The sequence below is a fragment of the Cicer arietinum genome, chromosome 7 (assembly GCF_000331145.2).
Source record: "Cicer arietinum cultivar CDC Frontier isolate Library 1 chromosome 7, Cicar.CDCFrontier_v2.0, whole genome shotgun sequence".
Lineage (NCBI taxonomy): Eukaryota > Viridiplantae > Streptophyta > Magnoliopsida > Fabales > Fabaceae > Cicer > Cicer arietinum.
In genome coordinates, this window is record NC_021166.2 from 2,567,693 (window position 1) to 2,589,173 (window position 21,481).

The 21,481-nt window shown below is 27.0% G+C and overlaps 2 protein-coding genes and 1 long non-coding RNA gene across 4 annotated transcripts; all 3 read left to right on the forward strand.

Moving 5' to 3' along the window:
• Positions 1 to 3,578: 3,578 nt before the first annotated feature.
• On the forward strand, positions 3,579 to 12,441 carry LOC101505376 (putative inactive cadmium/zinc-transporting ATPase HMA3). Of its 2 annotated transcripts, XM_012717947.3 has the most exons (10): positions 3,579 to 3,723; positions 3,845 to 4,080; positions 5,911 to 6,168; positions 7,985 to 8,082; positions 8,159 to 8,414; positions 8,513 to 8,650; positions 9,085 to 9,412; positions 9,622 to 9,824; positions 9,983 to 10,188; positions 10,490 to 12,441. In XM_012717947.3, exons 2-10 carry the CDS (start codon positions 3,903 to 3,905, stop codon positions 11,921 to 11,923), a joined length of 3,099 nt encoding a protein of 1,032 aa, XP_012573401.1. In that variant the 5' UTR covers positions 3,579 to 3,723; positions 3,845 to 3,902; the 3' UTR covers positions 11,924 to 12,441. The 2 variants fall into 2 exon arrangements, with proteins under 2 accessions (XP_012573401.1, XP_012573400.1); XM_012717946.3 differs by lacking the exon at positions 3,579 to 3,723 and having other exon boundaries at positions 3,730 to 4,080.
• Positions 12,442 to 14,656: 2,215 nt separating this feature from the next.
• Positions 14,657 to 17,649, forward strand: LOC113787626 (uncharacterized). Its single transcript, XR_003474139.2, has 2 exons — positions 14,657 to 16,099; positions 16,758 to 17,649. It is a non-coding gene; the product is annotated as an uncharacterized lncRNA (long non-coding RNA).
• A 1,665-nt stretch (positions 17,650 to 19,314) lies between these two features.
• LOC101505709 (probable calcium-binding protein CML46) lies at positions 19,315 to 20,110 on the forward strand. The gene has a single exon (XM_004507831.4). The coding sequence runs from the start codon at positions 19,428 to 19,430 to the stop codon at positions 20,049 to 20,051; it is 624 nt and encodes a 207-aa protein (XP_004507888.1). The 5' UTR covers positions 19,315 to 19,427; the 3' UTR covers positions 20,052 to 20,110.
• The last annotated feature ends 1,371 nt before the right edge of the window (positions 20,111 to 21,481 follow it).

The window sequence follows — 21,481 nt, forward strand, 5'->3', positions numbered from 1 at the left end:
AATTTACACTCCTTATAATGGAATTTTACAATTATTTAAACATGATAACTATAAATTCATTTCAAAGGAAACCAAACTCATGATCATCACCATTTTCATATGTTATATATATATATATATATATATATATATTATTGTCTCAACAATTAGTTCTATATTAATAAATTAAGACCAATTTCACAGTAACAATAAAATCTATAACAATTGTATATATACAAAAATTATATAAACAAACACGTTAATGTCTGTCTACATGTTAATAATAATTAGGATTGTCTTAAATATTTTAGAGACATTGTTTTAATTTTAAAAATGGATTTTTTAATAAAAATAAATAACAATTTTAATTATGAAAAAAAATAAAATAAATTTTTAGTCTTTATAAAATTTATTTTTAGTTTATGTAAAAAAACTATCATCCTAACTTTTCTTATTTTCACTTTTAATCTTTATTTTAAAAGTTCTTGTAAAAGAATTGATACTTTTAGTCTTTAAAAATAGTCCCTAAAAATCAAAACAGGAATTAAAAATAGTCTCCAATATTTGAAAGATTATAATTTTAAAGAGATTAAAAATATTTACAAAAAAAAAATCATTTTTATTTTATTATATTTAAAAATATATATATTAGAGCACCTATATTAATAAAACGTTGTACAGTTATATTAGATGCACAGAAACGTTACTGACCTTAATAATAATAATAATAATAATAATAATAATAATAATAATAATAATAATAATAATAATAATAATAATAATAATAATAATTAATGATATTAATTAAGAACTAATTATTTTGTGTTTTTTGTTGTGAACTATTTCTTCTATTTTATTTTAAATATATCGGTGGTTATTTTTTTCCTCAAATTATTTATAATTTTATAATGCTAATATAATATTAGTTACTTCTTTAATTAATATATTATTATATCTCAATTTATAAAACTTTTTAGTTAATGATAATGAATAAATAAATAAATAAAATTAATTATTTTAAAAAACTATATATATTTAAAAATTAAATAATAAAATAAGACGGAAAGGTATTTAGTTATTTTTCAAAAAAGGTACAGTTGCATTAATAAAAGTTTTTAATCGTTCACATGTTAATTACCTGGTGGAACAATCAAACAAGCTATGTTATTTGTATTTTAGTTTAGGTATTTTTTACACCTCCTTTGTAGTGAAAATCACAAAGATCAATGTGGATCCGTAGGTGGATTCCATTAGTCATGTGGATGATCCACTGCCCTTGTGATCTTGTCGATACGACAAAAAACACAACAAATATTCTCTGAACTTCTTGGAGAAGAAAATAAATGAAGTTGGGCAGATATTCGTTCACGATTTCCTAAAATTATATTTTTTATTATATAAGAATTCTAATAATACAAATAATTATTACTATAAAAGAACTGAGTCATATCCTATCATATAAATCAGTTTTACAGATCACTTAAAGTTGAATATTCCAACAACTTCATGAATTTAAATTAGAATTTTGATTAGAAAGAGGTGTTTATATTTAATATGTTAATTGTCTCAAATAAAATATTTAATATTGATTTTTTTTAATAATTCATATTTTAAATAATAATAATCTCATATTTTTGAAATAAAAATAAAAATTTGATATATTTAAATGATATAACATACATTCTCATAATATAGAATCATCTAAATGCATTATATCAATTTATTTATAAAAATAAAAAAAAATATAAAATTAAAAAATAATTTTTTAGAGAATTTGTTGCAATTTTATAAATGTTAATCATTCTACACATTTTTACTATACACCACATTATTTAAAATATATCAAATTATCATTTTTAATTAAAAGATCATAACAAATACCAAAAATATTAATATAAAAAAACTAATTTTGTAAATTGGTAAATATAGAGAACTAAAGCTACAATTAAAAAAAAATAAAAAAATATCAGTTTTACACTAATGATAAGAATTCAACATTTTTCTATTATCTTAAAACTTTGGTTGTAAAGTTAATTCAAGAGACAATATTGTGCCTTATTAGGGTTGTTATAAAATTATTTTATACCATCTAATATCTATTAAGTATATCCAAATGGTACATAGTTAAAATTGTATGTAGTTTAAAAGTAAATATATCTTATACAATTGTTTGATTAAAATTGAAATATCTAAAATTTAAAGTAATTTTAAATTTAATTATTTGTCAATTTTTTAAAATTTAATTTAAAAAATATATTTAAAATTTGACAATGTGGTCTTAATTTGACAACTATATACAACGTTTCGAAAGTTACATTCTAGATAAATTATTATGAATTATTATCATTTTTAAAGAATTATTATTATAATATTCTTCATCTAGAACAAAATATAATAAAAATAAAAAATGAATGTATTTAAATAAAAGTTAAGATTACGTATATTAATATTACAATTATATTTTTATTTTAAAATAATATATAATACTAAAAATACTATAAAAAAAAAAAAGTGGGATTGGAGATGGGTCCTAGCACGAATGAAAGTGCATCATCATCATCATAACTTATTCGGTCTATTTTATACTCCACTCAAGAGAGTTTACTTACATAAATCCTCCACTAATCACCGCCTCATACTCATCAACTTCTTCTTTTCCTTCTTTCCGTGTAAACAAGGTTTTATTCTTTTCCCCCAACTCTCTTAACCGTTTCTTTCTTTTTCTCTTCACATTTTCAACCTGCAGCTTTTTTCCCCTTTCTCTTGTAACAGTTTTCTAAAACTAATTTCATTAAGCAGGTCATTTCAATATAAAATTAAAAAATAATTTTTTAGAGAATTTGTTGCAATTTTATAAATGTTAATCATTCTACACATTTTTACTATACACCACATTATTTAAAATATATCAAATTATCATTTTTAATTAAAAGATCATAACAAATACCAAAAATATTAATATAAAAAAACTAATTTTGTAAATTGGTAAATATAGAGAACTAAAGCTACAATTAAAAAAAAATAAAAAAATATCAGTTTTACACTAATGATAAGAATTCAACATTTTTCTATTATCTTAAAACTTTGGTTGTAAAGTTAATTCAAGAGACAATATTGTGCCTTATTAGGGTTGTTATAAAATTATTTTATACCATCTAATATCTATTAAGTATATCCAAATGGTACATAGTTAAAATTGTATGTAGTTTAAAAGTAAATATATCTTATACAATTGTTTGATTAAAATTGAAATATCTAAAATTTAAAGTAATTTTAAATTTAATTATTTGTCAATTTTTTAAAATTTAATTTAAAAAATATATTTAAAATTTGACAATGTGGTCTTAATTTGACAACTATATACAACGTTTCGAAAGTTACATTCTAGATAAATTATTATGAATTATTATCATTTTTAAAGAATTATTATTATAATATTCTTCATCTAGAACAAAATATAATAAAAATAAAAAATGAATGTATTTAAATAAAAGTTAAGATTACGTATATTAATATTACAATTATATTTTTATTTTAAAATAATATATAATACTAAAAATACTATAAAAAAAAAAAAGTGGGATTGGAGATGGGTCCTAGCACGAATGAAAGTGCATCATCATCATCATAACTTATTCGGTCTATTTTATACTCCACTCAAGAGAGTTTACTTACATAAATCCTCCACTAATCACCGCCTCATACTCATCAACTTCTTCTTTTCCTTCTTTCCGTGTAAACAAGGTTTTATTCTTTTCCCCCAACTCTCTTAACCGTTTCTTTCTTTTTCTCTTCACATTTTCAACCTGCAGCTTTTTTCCCCTTTCTCTTGTAACAGTTTTCTAAAACTAATTTCATTAAGCAGGTCATTTCAATTGATACATACACCTCACCTTCATCATAGCTTTCGACAAAAACTAGAGATGTCAAAGTTTCAGAAGAGTTACTATGATGTCGTGGGTTTGTGCTGTTCTTCGGAGGTTCCACTAATTGAAAACATCCTCAAACCTCTTCAAGGAATCAAAGAGGTTTCCGTCATCGTACCGTCACGAACCGTTATCGTTGTTCACGACAGTCTTGTCATTTCGCAACTTCAAATTGGTAATTTACTACTTCTAATTCTTTATCGATTTTTGTTATTTTAAAACTTGTTATAATTTCATTTTGTAAATGCCTTATTCATGATTTCACACATCGCCATCCTTGTGAAAATACTACTACCATCAATTTGTCACCCAAAAACTGTTCATCACATGGGGCAGCATTCTTTTTTTGCGGTTTATTAAATGACAGTTTTGGATTATATTTTTTTTATTTAATAATATTATATCTATTACCTTCGTTCTGTCTATTTCTTTCTCTAAATATGTTGATGAGCCATCAATTATTTTTCTAAATTATTAACGCTCGGAACGCATAGGTTCCACGCTTGAAGAAAACGGTGATACTATCTTACCTGACTTCACATTAAGTAGAATTTTTTATTAATTTTTTTTTAATATTTTGACTGAAAATTTAATTATTATTTTACTTTTCATAGAATTAATAAATTATTATTAAACGCTGGTGGTGATGCAAAGTGTAAGGACAAAAGAGGTTGGCTTTTGATTTGTGACGTACTTTGTCATCTTTTGTTCTTTTTCTATGAAATAAGAACGTCATTTTACAAAATTACGATAACCATTTCGTTCGTAAAAAAATATTGATATTTTTAGTAAATTTATCTGTTCTGTTATTAATTGTTTGTAGGCATCATGTCACGTTAGACTCAGAATGGAAATACTCCTTTATCTTTACTTTATCAGTTATTGGACCAAAAAATAAAGTTTCATATATTTTTTAAGATAAAGATTGATGAACGAATTAAAATGCATGAAAGTGATGTGAAGCTACCAACTATTCTAAACGCTCAGAACAAATGCATGTCCCAATAAAATTTTCCTAAAAATATGCGTTTTTTTACACAAAAAATGCCTTAACATTTATAATTTTTTTAAAAAAGAAATCTTTACTATATAAGTTTATAACTATACATTGAGTATAATTATAAAATCAATTTTTTGGGACCTAATACGGTAGTTTGTCCACCCCTGACTGTATTAAATTACTTATTACATGTATGTGTATTATCATTTCTTTTTATTTTTTTGGTTTATTCTCTATATGTTGTGGAGTTAAAATGTCGGTGGTTAGTTGAAAAAAAAGTACCTGCCCCGTAGTATTTGTCCACTATGATATACTTCCTCATTTTGAATACAAGGAAAAAAAATCTTTTATAATTTAAAATATAAATAATTTTTATTATAGTAAATATTTTTTTTTCATGATACTCTTCATTTAATTTAAATTTCTCTACTCTTATTTTTAATATCATAATTAATGCATTTATATTTACAAAGTATTTTAATAGTAATTTAAAAGTTGATTTATTTATTTTCTAATATCAATAAACATTAGTTGATTTCTTAATATGTGCATCATCTTATTTTGCTTAAATATAAAACTGGGGGAATATATGAATACAAAGTTAGGTAGTATTGGTGAATGTCGTTTAAGATTTATACATACGTATTAAAAAATAATTTTATTAAACTGTTCATCTTAATTGTTAGTAGATTTTTTTATTATTATTAATGTAAAATATAATAATATTTTATAAATTGTATGTATAATAATTATTAAAGGATAAATAAAAAAATAATGAAAATTATATTAGAAATTAAAAATAATATTTATTTTGAATTAAATATTTTATTTATTAAAATAACATTAATTGTAAAGAGTAATTTTAATTTTATTTTTGATGACCTTTAAGTTTGTCCTCTTTATTCTGAAAAAAAGAAGAAGAAAAATAGTCCTGTTTACATCTTAAATAGTAAAGGATTGGTGAAAATAAGTAAAGTGTTTTGATTGGTTGATTTGTGGGGACAGTTAAGGCACTGAATCAAGCAAGATTAGAGGCGAATATTAGAGTGTATGGTGACGAAAAGCACGAAAAAAGATGGCCAAGTCCTTACTCAGTTGCTTCGGGTTTGCTACTTTTGCTTTCGTTTCTCAAATTTGTGTATCTTCCTTTGAAATTTCTTGCCCTTGGAGCTGTTGCCGCCGGTGCCTTTCCGATCATCTTGAAAGCTATTGTTTCCATTCGGAACGTTAGATTTGACATCAACATTCTTGTCATCATAGCAGGTATATTCAATTGCATTCCTACCTAAACTATACTACCTCTCTTTTCTTTTTATATATCAATCAAATCTTCTTAATTAAATAATATTAAATTATTTAATACTTTTAATTGTTTTATTATGAGAAAATAAATTTATATTTTTATTGTTGTATTCATTATAAATCGTAAAAAAAATGTAACGTAATTAATTAATAAATAAATAAATAACGTAAATGAAAAATAAAGACGGAAAAGGACGCTTAATAAAGAAATAAATAACGTAAATGAAAAATTGAAAGATATCTTGTGAAAATAAATAAGGAAAAATCCATAGAGAGTGGAGTAATATATTATTTTTTTCACACTATCGTACTGCAACTACTTCATTTTACCAATTATAATTATAATACTATTAATAAAAATTAAGCGTCCTTTCCGTCTTTTTCTTCTATTAGCAGTTAAATTGAGATTATTTTATATTTTTATTAAACTGTTCATCTTAATTTATAATTTATTTTACCTTTTGCATTATTAAAATTATATATTTTTTTATTAAAGCTTTAATTTTTTAAATTAGAACACTGCATCTAAAATATTTAATACTGTGTAAAAGTCTTCCGATAGAGTCCAAAATTTATTTCATAAAAAAAGAGAGGATAGAGATGCATATACCCACTAATTGGTACATGCCTTGTTCGAGAAGGAAATAAATAATTGTTGGCGTTTGCTCATAAAATAGCTCACACTCCACATGATATTTTGTGTTGCGTAGGAGGTTCCACCATTTTGGCTTTCTACTTTTAATTAGCAGTGGCCAGTGGGTGGGTAAACACTAAAAAGTAGGTAACTTATGTTCATGAGTATATATGTGAAAGCGACAAACTTGATCTCCTACTCCTAGCATAGCTACTATGTAAACATGTGAAGTCACATACAACAAAGATGTAAACTAATGTTTTCTTCTATGGAGAGTGAGCAACAAACGAATCAAATAAGACAACTCATTCTCATGATGGCAACAAAATCATACTTTAACTAGGAGATATATATGAGTAAATAGTTTCATTAAGAGATACGTAGTGTACATATATTTTTTATATAAGCTCTTTCTTTAATTGAAGAGAAAATATTGTTAAACTATTTTCACACACACTATCGAGTTAGGTCCCTAACCAACTTTGGCCATTCACAATCCCAATGGTATATTTGGATTGATGATATATTTGGATTGATGATATAGAAAAGAATGAGGTGAGTGAAATGAAATAAATTAATTATATTTTTGAATGAATTTAATTGTCATGTACTATGCACTCTTAGGATAAATTTTTTACATTATTAGTACATCACAATCATTTATAGACATGATTTTAGAAATAATCATGGTAAAAATCAAATATATTTAATAATGTAATAGTTGCGATTACTGACAATATAAACACTTTTAAATGACAGTCTATATAAATTAATTATCGATCTTATATCATTCTATTCCACCTTTTTCTATCATATACCACCAATAAAAGAATTACCTTTTTTTTTTTTTTTTACAGAAAAGAGACAGAATTACTAATTGGTAGTAACTAGTGTAGTTACCTGTGTTGTGAAGGGCTAGTAATTAGTGCATAATTATCTTCTAGTCATTAAGTAAAGATATTGTTATAACATTGACTCATTATCCAAGTGTTTTTTTGTTATAAGTAAATGTTAGAAATTTGTTGCTTATATTAGTTTCTTGGATTTCAAGCTAGATCTGTTTTTAATGGTCCTCAGTTTTCCTTAACTTGCCAATAATGATGTGCAGCTCCACTGACTTTTGTTTTCATTTTAATCTGACAGTTATTGGGACAATTGCTATGGAGGATTATTTGGAAGCCGGCACCATTGTTTTTCTGTACTCAATTGCAGAATGGCTAGAGTCAAGGGCCAGCCACAAGGTCTTTATTTATTATTTCTTTAGTAGGGTCTTCTGTTTCAATTCTAGTAAAACAAAACTTGCTTTACTGCATCCAGGCAAATGCAGTGATGTCATCGTTGATGAACATGACTCCTCAAAAAGCAGTGATAGCTGAAACAGGAGAGGTTGTGGATGCTGATGAGGTGAAAATAAACACAATTTTGGCAGTTAAAGCAGGGGAGGTGATACCCATTGATGGAGTTGTTTTAGATGGTAACTGTGAAATTGATGAAAAAACATTGACAGGGGAATCATACCCTGTAGCCAAACAAAAAGATTCTACTGTATGGGCTGGGACAATCAATTTAAATGGTAAATTTTTATTCTCCACTAGCACTAGTAAAGATATAAATAAATAAATAAAATTGATTTTTTAATTTGTAATTTCTATTTCTTTCATTGGTTTAAAGGTTATATCAGTGTGAAGACTACTGCATTAGCTGAAGACTGTGTGGTGGCTAAAATGGCAAAGCTTGTGGAAGAAGCTCAAAACAGCAAAACCAGTACTCAAAGGTTGATCGACAAGTTTGCAGTGTTTTATACCCCAGGTTAGTCAAAATTTTCATTATTTGTTTTTAATCACTTTTGTCTGAGCCTAAAAAAGTAATTTCATGGCAAGTCTTTACTATGTTCTTGTTAACGATGAAATGAACACAGATAAAAGGAGTTGATTTTGAATGGCATTACTAATACTATTGAGAAAAAGAGTAATTATACTAATACCTGCATTAAGACATTATGCTGATAACTTAATAGTGATTGACAATTGGGAACAAATTTTATGTTTCTTTATAATAGACATTTGTGTAGATATTGTAAGAAGTAATATTACGATGAATTATTGAATTTTTGTGTAAATTTTTATATGCCTTCACTTTATAATTATCAAACACTTTAAATACAAATCTAACTCTATCTTTCTGTTGATGCTTACCTGCATTGAATTTCAATGGTCTTATTGTTTTGGTGGTAATATTTTCAGCTGTTGTAGTCATATCAACTTTTGTAGCGGTGATTCCACTTCTGTTAAAATTACACAACGAGAAATATTGGCTTCACTTTGCACTGGTTGTTTTAGTAAGTGCATGTCCATGTGCACTTATCCTTTCAACACCAGTTGCAACCTTTTGTGCTTATACCAAAGCAGCTACATCTGGCCTTCTCATCAAAGGGGGTCATTCTCTTGAAACACTGGCAAAAATTAAGGTCATGGCTTTTGACAAAACGGGTACCATAACCAAGGGTGAATTTGTGGTGACAAATTTTCAATCTCTTTCAGATGACATTGATTTGAACACATTGCTCTACTGGTGAGGATGCTACATCTTTTTCGGTACAACTTTCTTTGCAGTGTATATTTAATTTTTGTAAAAAATAAAAATAAAAGGAAACACATTAGTAAATAACAGTGATGGAATTTCTTCTTAGAAAATTTCTTATGCCTACTTTGAATATGGATTAAATAGATAGTTGGATCTTGAGCTAAGAAATGAGAAACTTAACTAACATAACTTTTCAGGGTGTCAAGTATTGAGAGCAAGTCAAGCCATCCATTGGCAGAAGCAATAGTTGATCATGGAAGGTCTCTCTCCATTAAACCAAATCCAGAAAAGGTGACAGAATTTGAAAATTTTCCTGGAGAAGGAATCTGTGGAAAAATTGATGAAAGAGTTCTTTACATAGGAAACAAAAAAATTGCCAGAAGAGCAGGGTCTGAGACAGGTGAAAGCCTTTTTTTATCAGAACTGGTTTCAACATCCATCCCTTTTAGTTTTATCTAATAACCATTGAGCCTTGTTCTCTCTAGAAGTCAATACCTTAATTTTTTTTTCCTGTTTTCCTAGACTGAGTGAAATGTTTATTGTGATGTTTTTATGTAGAAGTTCCAACATTACAAGGTGAAGTTCATGAAGGGAAAACCACCGGTTACATATATTTAGGACCAACCCCTGTTGGAATTTTCTCTTTATCTGATGTTTGTCGATCAGGGGTCCAGGAGGCAATAAGACAGTTAAAGTTGTTGGGAATCAAAACTGCTATGCTCACTGGAGATTGTCAGTCAGCTGCAGTGCAAGCACAGGAACAGGTGTGTTTGTGTGTGATGCTGTGTGGTAGGGTTAAACCCTTATGAATATAATATAGCTATATTATAGTATGTTGTTACCAGGGTGAATTAATATGGCTATATTCATGTATAAGATTCTATATTTTCAAACCTTGCGAGAACTTATGTTCTGTGACTACTGAATTCAACTTACTTTTAGTCTTGTAAGATGTCACAAGGCCATTTCTTTATCTATATGTAGAAGTCTGAATAGGTTCTAGTGTTAGCATTTACTTTCCATGGACAAGTTGGATACTGAAGGTAATAATAATTTCATCTACAGCTAGGTCATGCCCTGGAATCAGTCCATGCAGAACTTTTGCCAGAGGACAAAGTAAAAATCATCTCAGAATTTAAGAAGGAAGGTCCAACAGCCATGCTTGGAGATGGTTTAAATGATGCACCTGCATTAGCTACAGCTGATATCGGAATCTCAATGGGCATTTCAGGTTCTGCACTAGCAAGTGAGACCGGCGATATAATTCTTATGTCAAATGATCTAAGGAAGATACCAGAAGCCATTAAGCTTGCTAGAAAGTCTCAAAGAAAAGTGATAGAAAATATTGTTTTGTCCGTCATTACTAAAGTTGCAATTCTTGGTTTGGCCATTGGTGGTCATCCAATTGTTTGGGCAGCAGTTCTTGCTGATGTTGGAACATGTCTGTTGGTCATCTTAAACAGCATGTTACTTCTGCAAAGAGGACACAAGCATGGAGGAAAAAGTTGTAAATCATCCACTCAACATCATATCCACAAAAATACATGTGGTGACACTAATGGGAGTCCCTCTCATCATCATCATCAACATAAGCACCAGCATCAACATCAACATCATAGCCATAAGAGTTGTTGCTCAGACAAGGCTCAGCCCCAGAAGTGTGCCACCAAGTCATGCTCCTCAAAGCACCCACCATGCCTTTCAAATCCAAATGGAAGTATTAACCATCACAAAATCACGGAGAATCACGGTCAATGTAAGGGAAGTGAAGAGTTACATGAATCAGATCACCATCATCATGGAAAATGTGACAAGAATCATAATGGAGTCCAGAAGCATGATATTGAAAGCAAGTGTTGTTCAGAGTCACACAATTTGATTCTAAATACTGAAGATATTGATGCAGCTTTAATAAACAGTCACGGCAATTGTTTGGGACATAAGTCCCACGGGACAAAACACTGCCACAATGAAAATATTAACATGGTTACTCATCATGACAGCACTTCTCTTGGTTCTCCTTCCCATCTCAATCCCTGTGGTAAAAAAGAAAGACATCAATCTGCTAAGCATTGCCACTCAAACCATGGTCATGAAAACCTGAAAGATCACGGAGCCACTCATGTCATTCATCATCAAAAATCAAGTTGTCATTCTGATATTAAGAAGCATGGGACAGGCGAAATATCCATTGACATCATCAACGAGCACGAGCACGAGCACGAGCACGAGCACGATGAATCAGCCTCGAAGCACGGTTGTTCAAGTTTAGCAGACAAAGAAAACGATTCCCGTAAAGACTGCTTCAACACATGTTGTAGAAATGAGGAGTTTTCAAAGGAATCCATCGAGTCCTCAATTGTGCATGCTTGTATTAGTTTGGACAAGAGAGAAGTAAATGGATGTTGTAAGAGTTACATGAAGGAATGCTGTAGCAAGCATGGACACTCAGGGGGTGGTAGTTTTGTAGGAGGTTTATCAGAAATCATTACAGAATAGGCAACAGAGTCAGCAAGCTTGTGTATGAAGATTTATGTTATCTTGATATATATGGAATAACAATCTTTAAATTAATAATTTATAAAGGAAATATCTTGATCATGCAATAGGTCATGTATATAAAGTTTGAAGAGTTAGTTGATGTGAACACAACATGATGAATGTGACCTTTATTTTACCAAGCAGCTCTCTTCTGATGCTTCTCAAGGAGCTTTCGGATTAATTCAAAGATAGTTTTTTAGGCAAGTTAAATATTGATCATTTAACTAATCTTCCTTTTTTTAATTTTATTTTGTAGCTAAAGATATAGGGAAACTGGCTCCAAATAAGGAGCAGGGGAATCACTCCTTTCAGAAATTGTTTGGGGGATCATTATGGTTTTTTTTTTCCTTATTTTTAAATTATATATGTATGAATGAATATTTCGCTGTATATTATTATTATTCGTAGTACACATTGATGTTAAAAACTATACAGATTTCTATAATACCATGTCAATTGCATTTTGCTCCTTTTAATGGCTCTGATTCCTTAATATGCTAGGTCAAATTTGTATCATAAATTCACGCGAGTTAATATTTTTTTTTTTTGGATAGAATTGAACTAAAATAATTGTTAGTTGATAAGAAAGATTTAAGAATGAATTAGTCTTGTTTTAAGTTCAACGGACAATAGTAATATTGCAAGCAAATTCGAGAGATATGTATTATAATATATTAAAATAAAACTTTAAGATTATATGTTGATATTTTATTGGATAGAACGTCATAAAATCGAATTTGTGTCACTTCAATAAACATCAGATGTGTCAACTTTCTTTTATTATTGTTTATTTTTCACAAATTTTATAGATTATTCACTATCTTATATTATGTCTCTTATTTAAATATTATTTTATATTGTCTACTTAAATTTTTTTAAATTAATCTCAGATTATTATTTCATAACGCATTATTATTTCATAATGTTTGCCCAAAATCTTCTAAATTAATCCTACATTACTACTCAATACATTTTTTTTTTGTTGATTTATCAACTTCTCATTTTCGAGAAGAATTTTTACCATCTTTTATTTGAGAAATTTTTTTGGTTTGAATTTATCAACTTCTCATTTTCGAGAAGAATTTTTATCATCTTTTATTTGAGAAGGAATACCATCTTTGTGGAAATACAAGTACATATAAAATTTTTATTTCTATAAAAGTCTCATACTTCTAAATATTTTTTTTTTCATAGTTAAAAATAATATCCCAACTCTTACAATATAATTGATTAATAGAGTTAGCAATATGAGTTATGTAAAATATTTGTCATGACACTCATTCTTTGAAATAATGTAACGTATCACAACTTGAAAAAATGATAGTAGAGATATTTGTTTTCGGTTCTAGCTGTCATTTACTTATTTGCTAGCAATTGTATACATCTTTTTAGCAAAGATATGATATTAAATCTAATAACATAAAAAAAAATTACTACAAAAGACTTCAACTTCTTCTGCATTGAGAGTACGTATGTCTCTCTTGTTTACTGCTGTTAAAATATATTTCGACTATTTATATGTGTCTTTTATTGTTGGATGTGTTGCTAAGAATATTGGTGGAAAAATAGCATTTGGTTTTCTATTTATTTTTATTGGGTCAAAATATTTTGAACTGTGTAAACAAAATACTATTTTAGCATATCCTATATTTTTGGTAATAATAATATTTTATTTTGAAGCATGTGTTCTCTTGAATGGAAATTCTAACGATATATATTTTTTTTGTTAGAAAACATATAATACATGGTTTTGGTACATCAAAAGACATTTCAATTCAATCTAAGTATGTGTTCTTTATATTTTGTCACAATTTTATTACTTGTGATTAGTTGTCACGTATTTTATACTCAATTCAAAACTTTAAAAAACTTTTTTAAGAGATACAAATTTTTCTTTTGAGAAGGAATACCATTTTTGTGGTAAATACAAGTACATATATAATTTTTATTCCTATAAAGATCTCATACTTCTAAATATGTATTTTTTTTCATAGTTAAAAATAATAATATCTCACTCTTACAATACAATTGATTAATAGAGTTAACAATATGAATTCTATAAAACATTTATCATAACACTTGTTCTTTGAAATAATTTAACATATTCTTTTGTTTACTCGAATTTGAATTCGTCAGATTTAATTATATTAGTTAAACTAAGAGTTTAAAATAATTTATTTTAATTTCTAAAACATAGATGTGAAATATCAAACATTAATTTTTTTTTAAATTTTAAAAAATTTAAACTAATTTATTTTACTTTTTTGTATTAATCCTCCTATTCTGAAGAATGAAGACTTGATAATCTAAAATTATAACAAAATGTAACTGATAAAACAATTCAATTAAAATAAAACCTCGAGTTATATGTATGAATTCTCACATAGCATGACATTTTTGAGTCTTGAGTCATTCGGGAGAGGATCTACTAGAATAGAAACCAACCATGTAGAACTCTAGCTATTTGCAAGCTAACAAGTGGATAACACTAGAAAAATAAAACAATTTAATTTGTTGTAGATGATTCGTGAATGAGTTGAGTTGAGAAATTTGTTTACAATATAATATGTATATAAAAATAGAGATAACAACGTGGAGAGGAGACAAAGTGGCACGTGGCAGTTTTCCTTATATGTGTGGCAGTGGCAGCTATATCGAAATATTATTATCCTTTTTAAGAAATTGGATGAGTCAGAATGAGGTACCGAATGGATCAAGGGTCATAATTACTCGAACATTTTTCTAAATACTTTTTAGTGCGTATATAAACACACCACCCAACCTAGCTAACAATAAAACTCCAACACATATTTGGAGAACATAATTGTTTTTTTGTAAGGTTCTCTCAACTCACACGGAAGAAGAGGAAGAAAATAGAGTGCAGCCAAGGATGACTTGCCGGAATATATATATATATCTATATAAAATATAGTATTTTTTTTCTTCGGCAAGTTGTTTTTGGCTATATTTTGTTTTCTCCTTCTCTTGTGATGCTCGAGGACTTGTTTTATTTTGAGTTTATATTCTCTCAATTAAAATAATACTATTATATTATTCAGTTATCATGGTTAGTCAAATAAATAATCTCCATTCTTCCTTCTAGCATAATCTTTATCATTCACTTCTTCGGAGCAATATATAACAAAAAATTGTGTTATATACGGGTTTGTGTTGTAGTGATTTGAGTAACTTCAGTTTTACTTGTATTTCTTGAACCTTTTTATAAATGGAAAACTGTGCGTTAAAGCAAAGCTGCTAGAAAATTATTAAAATAATATTCTATACACTATAGAGACTAATCTCTCTATATCTTTAAAAGATTAATCTCTTTTAAGACTCTATATATATTGATAAGAGAACAATTCTTTTTATCAAATAGCTGGTTAGAGGACGTATTATATATATTAAGTATTAAAGATAATTTATTTCATAATTGCTTACTAAGTACCAAGGGCTTTCTTTTCTTATTTTGAATTGAGAGTGAAAAAATATTTTAATAATATATTTAAACTTATATTATTATAGACTATTTAGAGGAAATCATCAAAATGTACATATATTTCTTGGTATATATGGGTATTTAGTATAATCTATAATTTATTTAATTTATATCTACCGTCAATTACAATTACAACTTAAATTATTATAAATGTTTAATTTTTAATAAACTTATTTTAAAAGTTATGTCTAATAAATATGTGAACAATATATTTTTTTTTTACAAATAACAATTAGATTATTTTTATATAATATTTGTGAATTTAAGTTGAAAGACTATATCATATATACCAGAATTATAAAATATTGTTCTTAATATACATGAAATGATATTAAAGATTTGATTAATAGTAAAATGAAATTATCTTAGATGTTGCATGTGAAGCTCTACTAAAATTCTTATATAGGTATAGATATAAATCCACGTCAAATTGAGTGAAATGATATAGGTATATATATAAATCCCATTTGATGCTAATTTTATTTTCTAATTCTAGTAGGTTAAAATAATTATTTTTTAAGCTGATAAAAGTTAACATATATTTATTCATTTTTGTCATTTTCTATCTAACGTTTTTTCTCCCTTTCTCCACTCTCAAGTGATTTCTCTCCTCTCCACCGCCAGCGCTCTCTTAGGTAATTTTTTTTCACTCTTTTTATATTTGCTCTAATTTTTTTTTTCTTCTTATTATGCTGATTAAATAATTTTTTGATTTTCTTTGATTTTATGATTGTTTTTGTTGTTGATTTTATGATTGAAGAGGTTAAATTGATTTTTTTATAAGTTCTTATGTCTCTAGATTTATTATTCATCTGATTTTATGATTGTTTTTGTTGTTGATTTTATGATTGAAGAGGTTAAATTGATTTTTTCATAAGTTCTTATGTCTCTGGATTTATTATTCATCTGATTTTATGATTGTTTTAATGTTGTTGATTTTAATGTCTTGATGTTTTTTTTGGTTGTTTTTCGATTTATTTTATTCTACATAATTAGATAAAAATTATTAATTGTTTTCTGATTATGTTTATATTGAAATGTTAAAAAAAATAAACTTTGATTAAAAAAAAAATTTATTGTTTTTTGTTTGTTTATTTTTGTCATTTTTTCTCTATCATTTTTTATGTTTAAGTTTTATGTTAATTGTTTTTTTATATAGTTACTAATAATAAACTTTGATTGATTTTTTTTTTTAAAATTTATAGACAATAACTATTATTTTTCTCTACAATCTATGTTATATATTATGATGTATTAATATTCTATTTTTGTGTTGATGGATATCATTTTTAGGAGAAATAACTTACATGTTCCCACATGACAATTCTATTTTACTATAGTTTATTATTATCTTGTGGATGTTGGCTATATATACACATAGCGAAGGATCTCTTGCCCCATATACAGGGTGTTACTATCATCGAAGTGAATGGAGATAGAGGTATACATCGTCGAATAATCAAGAGCTTTTAAATATGAGTCACTCTACGGCAAGAAATGTGTTAGAAAGAACTTTTGAATTGTTAAATATGCAACGGGGGAGCCGGTCTTTCTATCCGATCAAGACTGAAATTCGCATTATAAATGCTTGTTGTCTTTTAGACAATTTTATTTGGAGAGAAATGCTTGGCTCAATGGAAGAACAGTTAGACATAGATATTGAGGCACAACAACAAAACAAATATATTGTACATATCGTTCTCCCTCCTAATAATACTTCGGAGATAGATAAAGAAGAGACAAAACAAATTAATAATGAGGAGTTTGAAGTAGAAATTACTCAATGATCAAATGATCAAATGAAAATTCAATCAAAGAGAAGAAACAATAGAGCATATATTGTTTTGCTAATAAATTTATAAGTTAGAAAAAACTTTTGGGAATTGACTTGAAAAAAGTTCAGAACGATTAAGTGAAGCTGCAAATCATTTAGGTGTTGGTAAATATGTGTTTGATGATTCAAGAAATATTATGAATGAGTTGAAGAAAATGTAGTTAACATAATAAGAGCGTTTTGCTGCACCAGATAAAATATTATATATGTCACATTGCATGTACATATTTTAATATTGTGAAGATGTTGAACGTCTTGTATATGTTAAGTTGTTATCTAATAGTCCTATTATTGTATGTGATTTTACTTGTATGATTTGATGAAAGATGTAAGATAACATACTATTGTGTATGATATTTATTACTTCAAAAATTATTTATATTTTTTTAATATTTTTTACTTATTTATAAAAAATTTATATAAATATTATTTTAAAAGAAAAAAAATTAAACAAATTATAAAGATACATTTATTATTTTATTATAATTATATATTATATATCAAACAATAAATAAATTAAATTAATTTTATTAGATTTGTTATTATGTGCATATAAACACTATATTATGTATTATATGATACTTTTTATATAATATTTTTTATATTATATTATATGATACTTCTTATATTATATTATATGATACTTCTTATATTATATTGTATTGTATTGCTCATGTTCTTTATCCTATTCTATTAATTATATTCTATCTTGTGTATCAAAGAGATCTTAAATTGAGATAGTTATCCTCCCACCTAATGAATAAGTATATTTAAAAAAAAAAAAAAAATAATAATAATAATAATAATAATAAAAAAACCGCACCGCCATAAGATATATGCATGCATAGCATAGTTCTATGGTTGTGGTGCATGGATCGTAAGATATTAGAGATTGAGAAACAATACATAAAATATTGGGACTTTTCGATTGACGTGTCTTGTCTGTATGAATCTATATGCTTTTGAAATAAATTAAGGAATTGGATTCGTGAAAAATAGATGGTCGATCAATTTTAGTTTGCAAGGTCAATGACGATCTAATGTCAATTTCGAACTTATTTTATCAACAAACTACAATTAAATATATTTCTTGGTGGACAGTGCAACAGTGGATGGTCTTGTGATTAATTTTCTAATAAAAAAATAAAACATCAATTCAAATTGATATAACTTGTACAAAAAAAAAAAAAAGATATAACCTAAATTGCGTCCAAATAAACATTTCAATATCTACCTTAAAAATTTGAATATAAAATTTGAAAATAAAATCGTATAAATCTTTTTTTAGAATTTGAGTCAGACATATTTTAATTTTTTAAAATTTATTTGTTTCTCAATAATATTTTTCTTTTGATAAAATATACTAATATAAATTTAAATTTGAATTTAAATTTTGAAATTTGAAAATGAAATTGTATTAAACAATTTTCTTAGAATTTGAGTCCAACATATTTTATTTCTTCAAAATTTATTTGTTTCTCAATAATACTTTTCTCTTGATAAAATATATTAATATATATCAAAATTTGAATTTAAAATTTTAAAATAAAATTGTATTTGACACTTTTCTTAGAATTTGAATCGGACATATTTTATTTCTTCAAAATTTACTTGTTTTCAATAATATTTTTCTTTTGATAAATTATACTAATAAATAAATTTGTGCATAGAGAATGTGGAAGAGTCATTGAAGATTTGGTGTGAAAACATAGACAATATTATGTTAGGCAGCCTAATGGTGAGTCAATTCCAAGAAAGTACCTAAAAGTTTGTGTGTTTCCCTTTTCCATTGACCACTAAGTCTTCCCAAAAAAGTCCTATAAGAAAAATATTGATGACAAAATCAAAGCTGAAACAAACAAAAAGTTAGGACATTAGCCCAACCTGACCATGACCAACATAGAAATTCAATACATATTGTGCAATTTAGAAACAGGAAACTTCCTTTGTTGTTGTCAAGAAATAACCTTAATTTTATATTATTATGATAGATACACTCTTCTTCCCACCACTTGCCAATTGCCATGCATCTTCCACCTTCCTTCCCCTTTCATCCACCCTTTTAAACCATAGCAAGTTTTCTCATTTTCATATGCTTAACAATCTCAATTATTCTCAACCCTGCAGCCATGGTTCTTTCTGAAATGGACTACTTTTTTCCAGATGACACATCACATAGTAATATCAACTCCACTTCTCCCTTGTTTGGTTCCATACAACTTTTCCTTTACTTTACTACATTTTTTAACAAAATCAATAAGTTCTTTTCAAGTTTCAAGTTTTTTCTTCTTTGTCAACTTCACTCTAGTAGCTCAGAGGTAAGAGTAGAGAAAAAGATATTAGAATCTAATAAGTTTAACCACCAAGAGAATAATGAGTTAAATGTTGGAAGAGAAAGTGGTGAGATTATTGAGAGGGATGAAGTGAAAATGGTGATGGAAAAAATGGGATTATTTTGCAGCTCAGAAAGTGAGGAACTTGATGAAAAGTATGGTTCCAATGATCTTTCTGAACTGTTTGAGGAGAAGGAGCCTAGCTTGGAAGAAGTGAAGATGGCTTTTGATGTTTTTGATGAGAACAAAGATGGTTTTATTGATCCAAAGGAGTTGCAAAGACTTCTTGTTATTTTGGGATTCAAAGAAGCATTAGAATTTGAGAACTGTCAAAAGATGATCAACAACTTTGATCAAAATCAAGATGGAAGAATTGATTTCATGGAATTTGTAATTATTATGGGAAACCTCATCTGTTGATTTGTTTGTTCCTTTGTTTAAGGATATTCATATATAACATAATTTGAGTTTATTTGATATATTTTTCTTTTCTTCTTCAAAATGTTAATCAAATATTAGAATCTAGCAAAGAACATTTTGAAAAAATAATTTTATCTGTTATCAACGTCAAAGTTTCTTCAAAATTGCAAAAGAAAATACCTAAATTAATTATTGAAATTATAAGACTATATCGACTTAATCTTTCACATTAGTGACTTTCTTGATACATACCTTGAATTTCAATTACCACATTAGTATTTACTATATTCTCTAATAAGTACTGTCTCCTGATCAAACAATTTTGATAATATTGTTTTTTGCTGGGAGCATATTAGACCAAATCCTAAACATAATCACTTATATATGTAGGACCATAAGTGATAGAAGAAATTGCATTTACATAATATAATCATCTTTCTAAGAAAGCTCTGCCTTACTACATTTCCTGATTCAAATCTACTATCTACCTTCAAGCTGCAAACGCACTCACATTACATATCTATATTGAGCATCATTTATGTCAATTTATAAGCAGATAAGCTAGACCAGTTAGAATCCTTATATATCCACGTGGCTATGTACTTTTTTCCCATGCTGCTGCTCCTTATTCAAAATCCTTCATCTTTGGAATCAAATCAAACAATATATAGTTGACTTATATGCATGCATGTCTTCCTAAACATTGATGTTCATTCATTAATTCATATACTGTTGTTATGGGAATAGAATAATAAAACAAACAGTAATTAATTAATGGTTTTCCTACCCTACCCCTACTCTGCTGATCATGCATATGGCAATGTCTTCAATCCGAATTTGTTCTCATTACATTATATTTTGACTTTATTGCTTTTCTGATTGTGTGGTACTTTGCATGTTCCTAGATCATCTCTGAACGTGTCATACTACACTGGATAAGTTTAAGCTACATTAATATTAATTATAATCAACAATAACATCAGCAGGATCTAAACTTGATCATATTATAATATAATATGTATAGGCCTAATGAATTAATTAACCAAATGGTGTTCCTCCTTATCGATCCAAACACTTCAAAACCACTAACATTTTTTATAAAGTATAGTTTAATCACTTGCATATAACTATCAATTTCACAAGTTTGAATCTGCACGATATATATTATAACACGTATTAATTGCTTTTCATCATTAATCGCTTTCCCTTCAACTTTTCTAAATTCTGTGACTGGCAGGAGGAATTTTATGATTAATTTCAGTCTGCAAACAGAATCAAATTCTTATAACTGGAAAATGTAGAGTCAACTGCACATGTTAAAGTGGCAAAAATTAAGATACACTCAATCAACTAATAATCTTGCGAGTCAACTTTTGGTTGTTCCAAGCTAATGGCCTAAAGTGAAAATTGATTCTGAAAGATTGATTGTT